The sequence below is a fragment of the Elaeis guineensis genome, chromosome 2, assembly GCF_000442705.2.
Source record: "Elaeis guineensis isolate ETL-2024a chromosome 2, EG11, whole genome shotgun sequence".
NCBI lineage: Eukaryota > Viridiplantae > Streptophyta > Magnoliopsida > Arecales > Arecaceae > Elaeis > Elaeis guineensis.
In genome coordinates, this window is record NC_025994.2 from 86,463,518 (window position 1) to 86,472,190 (window position 8,673).

An 8,673-nucleotide genomic window follows, 5' to 3' on the forward strand; every position below is an offset into this window, starting at 1 on the left:
ACGAAATCACTGTGCTGATATGATTAGAGCATAAATCATTTTTTCTACTCTTGAGTATCGTACTTCGGTATTGCGAAGCACTTTATTGGTGTAGTAGATTGATCGATGATTTGGTTTTCATCTTTCTGAACAAGTACCGAACTAACTGCTTTTGTGAAAGTCACCAAATAGAGATACAACATCTCTCTGACCTTCGATTTTGTAAGCAAAGGTGGAGAAGCAAGGTACTTTTTCAACTCTTCGAAATGGAGAAATCTTTTGTCTGCCATAAGATTTTGAAGAATGACAAACATCTCTCAATCGATCTAGAAATGAATCGACTGAGCGCGGTGATCCTTTCATTGAGTTACTGTATCTCTTTCTTTGAGTTCGGATGCTCATGTCGATAATGGCTTTTATCTTTTGGGATTAGCTTCGATTCCTCGTTGTGAGACAAGAAGTCTAAAGAATTTTCTGAAGGTTATTCCAAATGCATACTTAGTCGGGTTCAACTTCATCTGATGTCGTCAAAGTATGGCAAAGGTTTCCTCCAGGTCCCGAATATGGTCTACTATTTGAAAACTATTCATCAGTATGTCATTTATATATACTTTTATATTTCGTCCAATCTGCATCTTGAAAATCTTATTATCGAGCCATTGGTAGTGGCTCCGGTATTTTTCAAATCGAAAGGCATTACTTTATAGTAGTATATGCCTTTATCGGTTACGAAGGCTGTATGCTCCTCATCTTCTGGTGCCATCTAGATTTGATTATATCCAGCGAAAGCATCCATGAAACTTAGAAGTCGATGGCCTAAAGTCATATCAACCAGTTGATCAATCTTCGGCAATGAAAAACTGTCCTTCGAACAGATCTTATTCAAATCTGTATAGTCAATGCAGATTCTTCACTTTTCATTGCCTTGTCTCACCATCACTACATTGACAAGCCAATCAGAGTATGTGGCTTCTCAGATGAAACCCACTGTGAGGAGCTTCTCGACTCTTCATCAATAACCTTCTGTTTTTCAGAGGCAAAGGCCGTTTCTTTTGTCTCACCGGCTTAACGTTCGAGTTGATATTAAGTCAGTGAGTTATTACTTTCGAAGAAATTTCGAACATGTCGGTGGCCGACCAAGCAAAAATATCGGTATTTGCTCTGAGTAAATTTACTAACTGCTGTCGCTCTGGATCAGACAGTTGCGATTCTTCTTCTTTTAACAGGATAGAGACCAATTGTTCAGCTGATTCATCCCTCTCCTGATTCTCTCTTTGATCAATTTATCGACAGGTAGAGAGTCTTCAAGTTTATTATTTTGGGTGGAGACAAAGAAGCAGCATCAGGCAAGTTGTTGATCTCTACGCATCTCTCCGACTCTATTTCTCGTTGAAAATCGAACTAGTCGATGGTATGTCAAAAACCACTGCTTTCAGAGCATTAAGTTCAGATCGTCCGAGTATGGCGTTATAAGCCAAAGGAACTCGAACTACCGTGAATATTATGGAGACAGTGCTCTATTGTGGTTTAGTTCTAGCGATTAAGGGGAGAGAGATTTTTTCTTCCACTGTGACAGCATCTCCTGTAAAGTCGACCAATGAGTCGAGATTCTTCTAAGTCGATCAGTTGGTAGTCGCATTCAAAAAAAATCGAGTAAAAGAGAATATCAGTCGAACTTCAATTATCTACAAAGATTTTTTTTACATCATATTAGCTATTGTTGCTGAAACAACAACAGCATCATCATGGAGAGTCTGAATCCCCCGAACATCTTCTTTCGAAAAAGTTATTACATTATTGAGTCATCGTCTTTTCGTCGACTCTTCTTCAGAAGTTGCCCCCTAGTTTGATCGTCCGGAGATCATGTTGATCACCCCTATAGTCAGCTGATTATTTATAGCTTTTTTCATTTGCGTTAAGGTCATCGATCAATAGGAGGTTAAGTCGGTAGATCTCTTCGATACTTTTCGAGGTAGCCTCATCGAATCAGGACTTCTATCTCATCCTGAGTTGGATGCATTGTTCGGTATCGTGACCGCGATCACGATGGAACCGACAGTATTTCTTTCAATCACGGCTCCTCGATGGCGCTTTCATTGGTGGAGGGTGTCATAGATATTCTACTTCTTTGATCTCCATGAGAATCTACGTACGAGGAGCAAAAAGAGGAGTATAGGAGTCATACCTGCCGTAACTCGACCTTGGACTCCGTCGTTGTGGCGAAGCTCGCTTATTGGAAGGTGACCGACTTGATTCGACCGGAGCTCCTCCTTTCTTCTGTTTCTTCTTCTTCTAACCCTTACTTTCTGTCTGGCGCCGGTCAGAAGCTCCTTCATCCATACGCATATATTTGTATTCATGCTCCAGAAGTTCAGCATAAGTCTGGAGGAGAGTTTTATCCAAAAAATATATGAACTGAGATCTCTTCAGATATTTTTTCATGGCCGATATAGCCATATTTTCATTGAGATCCTTGACCTCAAGTATGGCCACATCAAAACGAGCTACAAAATCTCTTAATGTTTCAATCTCTCCCTGCTTAATCGAGATGAGACTGTCAGAGATTCGTGATGGCCTTTGGCTAGTGCTGAAGTGAGCCACGAAGGAGTGTTCGAGCTATCCAAAAGAATATATGCTTTCCGACTAAAGTTCAAAGTACCAAACTCGAGCAGCTTTCCAAAGGGTTGTCGGAAAACTAATGCATAATAGGGCGTCGGTTTCTCCTTGAATCATAATGAGAGCCTTGTAACTCTCAAGGTGGTCGATCGGGTCTGTAGAGCTGTCATATGGCTCCACTTACAACATCTTGAATCGAGATGGAATCAGCTCATCCAAGATGTGTTAAGAAAGAGGTTGGGCGGTGTGGAAGTCGTGTCATTGGAAGACTTTCGATCTTTCACTTGGAGCTGAACGAGTCGGCGGTTGATTTTCTGGAACTTACATTTGTAGTCATCGAACTGTTATTATTGAAAAACTCTGGGGGTGGAACCTCCCGACGAACCTGAAGGAGAAGCAGAAAACGTTCGCGGCCGTTTCCCTTCCTAATGCTATTGAGATGGGAAGGAGAGGAGGAATGCCATGAGCGATGGATAGCACGACGAGAGTGCCGAGAATATCGTTGTTCGTCTCGACGGGAGAACTGAGACTGTTGCTCTGGAGAAGAAGAAGGTAATTGCCACGGATGACGGTGGCTGTGTTTGGACGGCACCGACTGTGCCACCGATTGCTCTATCGACGGCTGCTGCTGCTGGGTTTGCTGCTGTTGGAGATTTTTGACTGCCTCCATCAAGACGTTCATCTGCTGCACAAGTGCAACGATTTGAATGTCCGTGGTGACCACGGAACGTGAGAAATTGGATTCTGCTACAAGAGGAGGGGGAGGAACCTCTTTCTGATGGGAAGAATGCATCGCCGATCCAGTTACAGTCGAATGTTGGGCTCTGATTTTTGCCATGGCAAGTGTGATCCCACCCCCTACCTGGTGCGCCAATCTGTTGCGGCCAACTCCCTGTTGCCTGTCACCAGTGATGAGCACCTGCAAAAACAGCGTCCTTACAGACCAGAGTTGTATTCGGCGGGGACCCTAGATGCTTAAGTCAGAGAGAGAATTGGTGAACAGTAGATTTGAAAGTTGAAAGTACCAGAGCTCTGGCTCAAAAGTGTCTTATCCTCTGGTTTACTTACCCCTCTTTTTATAGATAATTCTGATGTAACTGTCGAGCACGTGGTCCCACTTTTTATGGTACTGAATTATCAAGCCATAAATGTGAAGTTAGGGGGTCGTTAATTCTCCTGAATAGCCGTGACACGTAGTCAATAACCATTCACAACGATTATTGTATGTTGAGCAAATTAACCGACCATATGTCGGTAGAACTAACCATATGTCGGTAGAATCTATGAACGGCCATCGGCTAGTAGTTTAATTATGCCGACGGTTCAAGTCGTCCACTGTTAATCGATAGTAGTCGAACATTCATCGGTCAGCCGACCATAAGTCAGTGCGATTTACTCAATCGGTCGTGTTCAGCCGATGCACGATCAGAATCGTGGTGATCAAAGTCGGAGGTTGATTGGTTTACCCCAATAGGTGCATTGCAGACTTGATCTAGTATTCAAAATGAAAGAGCCAAACTGACCTATGCATACAATTAAGAAAATTATTTTCAGAAATATCTTCAAGATGGCTGGACACTATCTCAAGAGTTTGCTTATGTCCAATCCTAAGATATGCAGCTGCTGAAATCGCCTTCCTAAGATCGGTTCCATATATATATATTTTCAGATGCCGAAGTAGACATGTACATATGCATAGTGTCAGTTTTATTATACTGGCAACAGTGGATTGTTAGATTTCAAACCTTCCTTCCCTTTTAAAGGCAGCTGAAGAGCCGGTCCTAGCTTGGTTTCTCGCAATCATTATATTTGAATTAAAAGAAAAATTGCTTTAAAGAGTCAATATTTTTGAAAAAAAATTATTAACTTATTAAAAATTAATAAAATGAGAAAAAAATTAGAAATAGTTTTTTAAAATACTTTTTCTATTTTCATAGAAAACTCCTGGTTTTTCTTTTTCTTCCTTTTTCCATGAATTTTCTTGCAACCAAGCAGGCCTCCTTTTATTTTTTCCTTCCTTTCATTCTTTCATCCATTATATATATAACTCTTCCAGGGTTGAATAAGAATACTTTGAGTCAAAAAAATTCAAAATTTATATATCTGGCCGATTTTTATTGACTTTGAAATCTAAGCCTCGTCTGATGATTGGTTTCAGATGGAAAGGAAAAGTTTATTTAGATATATTTTTGCCTAAACTATGACGTTAGTCATTGATACCCAATCTTTAATATGGCAAGAGTGTTTTTTCTGTAATGATAAACCAGCAAGAGCGCTTTGAATGGTGGCAAATAATTCACTGCGTGTGCTTGCACTTAACTTTGCCCTGCACGCTCTCCTAATTTTGATAACTAAGAAATAGACTATATGCTATAGGGCTTCATGATTTGGGGTCATTTGAAATGACCTAAGGAATATTCTTGTTGCAAGTGTTCGGAGCTACTCGATGATGGGTTGCAAGATTATGGAACCCGTGGCAGCTTGAAAAGTATTTAGTTGCATCAATTTGGAAATTAGTATCTTTAATAAGTGTTATCCATTGGAATCACAAAGTCTTAAAGAAAAAAAAAAAATCCATCTTAATTATTTGTTTTCGGATGAACTATACAGTGAACCATCATCAGCTGACAGAATAGAGAACAATAATTTCACTTGCACTCGTTATTTATGCTAAGAAATTAAGCAGTCATGCAATGGAATGATATTATAAACCACTGAACTGTATAATTTTAAATGGAATATATTACATTGGTTTCCATCTATAAACATGTATTATGTAATTCTTCTCTTTGGCATGATGAGAAGAGGGCCCAAAAATAGCTGGGCAATAATATGTGTGAACAATAACAATTTATTTTCTTCTATGAACTATAAGTGGGTATTGTATGTAATCTTCGGGAATTGGTCGAGGATGGTACACCCCTTATGAGATAGGTGTCGTACGATCAGGCCCTCCACCTGTCGCTCTAGGAAATGCTTTCCTCCTTGTAACCTCATTTGGCGCAAGGCAACGGGATCACGTTCCCTTTTTTGGTCCAATTTACATGGTTACATAAACTTGTTGTAGCATCCCCATCTCCTCCAGCTAGATCGATATCTTGCAGTATTATACCATGGCATGGGACAGTTGGTGCTGCAATCAAACTTGATAGCAACTTCCGAAGCACTTGTTCCCTTGAAATTCTTGTACATCACATTACTTACCTCCACAGCTGAAGTCTACAAAATAATCAATAGTATTTTAGATGGATGGACACAGAGAGAGAGAGAGAGAGAGAGAGAGAGAGAGAGAGATTACAAATTATACGCACCTGTTGTTTGCATTGCGTTTTTGAATCACAATAATTTTGGTCAATAATTATAGGGTTCTTCACGTCATGCATAACGAAATTTTGAAATACAATATTCTTTGCATAGCCGCGGCCTCCCTATACATGAAAACAAAGATTAAATATAGAGTACTAGAGAAGGAAACTGCACTCATGCACGGAAACCACCTTTGTATGTCAAATAAGTGAAAGAAGTTGATGGATGACGTGATCAAACAAATATAAGAAAAATCACATGCATAAAAATTACGTTAATTTATTGGGTTAGACTAATGACACAGCTTCTCTCTCTCTTTTTGATAAGAATGATATAGTTTGGTCGGGCTTGACAAGCGCAAAGGCATACACACATACTACCCAGCTTGATCCATTTACGATAAAAAAAATAGTCAGATTTTTATTCGTCGTCTGATATCCGATGCATCATTTGTTTCAAAGCATGAAAGTGATAATAAAGCTATATATGGTCCAATTTAGGTGTCATTTAACATGGGCAGAGAGATAAAGAGAGAGAGCGCCATTTAGTGATTCTTAGATATCATACGTATATAACAGACTGATGATGTCTCAGAATTTATTTATTTTATTTGCCAAATATGGATATATAACTAATTAGGAAAACTTTTACGCCATCGAAAGAAGCACTTTAGCATCATGTGGTAACCGACTACTAAACGTGACGAATGTGCAACCAGGAATGATGGGAACAATTAGCCTGCCCACAATAGGGTTTCCAAACAAGCAAATAACTTCCAAACCATCTAGATGCGTCGAATTTCTCTCCTTAAAAAAAGCAGTGACTTTTGTCAAACTTTGTCTTGTCACTCGTGAGTCTTTTAGTGGAACCGAAAGGTGACTCCTTCCAGTAAGCCTTTGCAACGTAATTCCTTCTACACCATGAATGGGAAAGAGATAAACTACACTCACCTGCCAGGTCTTGATCCTGGCACCATTTGTGGTTCCTTTCAGCTGTGCCGTGTCCACAATCACATCCGAGACTTGGGCTTCCGAGCCGTGATCTCCTAAACTTCCAATACTGGCGGTGTTGAAAAATAGACAAAATAAGTAAAAAGCTAGAAGCTAGAATTAGACCATATATCTGGAGTTAAAACGAGTTTCATACCTGATTCCGTGGCCTGGTCCACAGACTATGTTTGTAGCCTTCAGATTTTGAGACCCACTTTCGATAGATATGCAGTCATCACCTTCATTAGTTTGTAGAAAAGGAGAATAGGTTAGCATGCATGATCTTAAAGTACATTGTTAGTGTACATAAACAAAAAAATATCGGTAAGATGGATTGCTATTGCTAATCTTGTATCGGTCGTACCAGTCCCGATGACACAATTTGTTATCTGTATATTTTTGGTCTCGGTAACGTGAATGCCATCAGTATTTGGACTCGACTCTGGAGCGGTGATGGTGAGGCTTGAAACATCAACATTGGTGCTTCTCTCAAACGATACATGAATCTGTTGGCTATCTTTAATGTTCAAGTTCTCCACCGTCAATTTGTCACAAGAGTAAAAGGTCAGGGCCTGTTGGAGGAGAAACAAGTCTCCCAATAAGAAATCATCCTCAATTTCAACCATGTGCGAGCATATAATTTTTTTTCTTCATGTAAAAGATTCTAAACGTACCGTTGGAGCATCCTTGCAAGGCTGAAAAAGAAAAAAAAAATTGTTTACGAAGTCAGTCATTTCTTGATGAAGAGGAGAAGTAAATTTTAAGGTGGCGATTTTGAGATCCTGCAAATTAATGCTTACAAGTGATTTATTGATTTTGCAAGAGTTTTGCCACCATATCTTCCCGTTGCCATTGACGTTTCCACGACCACCCACGTAAAGATTTTGGATGCCACTGAATAGGATCCAGTGTCTGCCGTTCTTTCCATTCCAATCTGATCGGTCTGAAGATGCTTCAATTGTTCCTTTGATCTGACATACATCATATAGAACATTAGAAGCTGGTGTGCATGTGATGCACAAACTTAACATGAAAAGCCTGTAATCTGAACAGAAAACCCGGGGGTTTTGCATCACATATTGCTTATTAAATTTGTCAAACTATAGTTTTAGTTGGAAAAGCATCGCATTATTTGATTCATCTCACCATCACAGAAACATCAGATTTACAAGGGCCAGAGAAGGTGATTGGCTTAAGTAGGTAGTTCTTGTTCTCAGGCACCATGAGGACAGCTGAAGTAGAAGAGGAGCAAGCTTCCTTCCAGGCCATTTCAAATGCCTAAAAAAGACCACAAGAAAAATGTCACTGCACTTGTCTGCGACTGCAGATGTTCAAGATTTCAATATCATATACCGAATTGGAATTGCATATAAAATTTGGCATTCAGTGAAATGAAGGTTACCTCTGTATCATCAGTCGTTCCATCACCTTTGGCACCATGGTCCTCCACATTCACCACTTTTTGTGAATACCCAAATCCAGCGACTCGAGCGACTCTCTCCAGGACAAACCTATTGGGTTGATATGCAATTGTACCTCTTTCTCCATGTACTGCGTAGTACGATGGATATGCAGTCATGTCATAAGAAGAAATATCATCAAGGTAGCCAAGTGTGCTGTCTTCATCCAGTTTGCTATAACAGAAGAGGTGGTTGAAGGACAACAGGACGAGAGAGAGCAGAAGAAATTTATGTGAGGCCATTGCTAGTATCACAAACAGGAGAAGGGACGAAAGAGTGCAACCTATTTAGTTTTGGATCTGTTTGGTTATGGTGGAGGAACC

General features: G+C 39.9%; 1 protein-coding gene across 1 annotated transcript; it reads right to left on the minus strand.

Annotated features, from left to right (window-relative positions):
• Positions 1–5,281: 5,281 nt before the first annotated feature.
• On the minus strand, positions 5,282–8,673 carry LOC105056882 (polygalacturonase). Its single transcript, XM_019851221.3, is given in 10 exon segments — positions 5,282–5,720; positions 5,722–5,814; positions 5,907–6,023; positions 6,852–6,960; positions 7,048–7,129; positions 7,255–7,462; positions 7,565–7,585; positions 7,691–7,861; positions 8,037–8,168; positions 8,293–8,673. Coding segments are annotated over 10 exon segments (1,365 nt in total). The 5' UTR covers positions 8,593–8,673; the 3' UTR covers positions 5,282–5,588.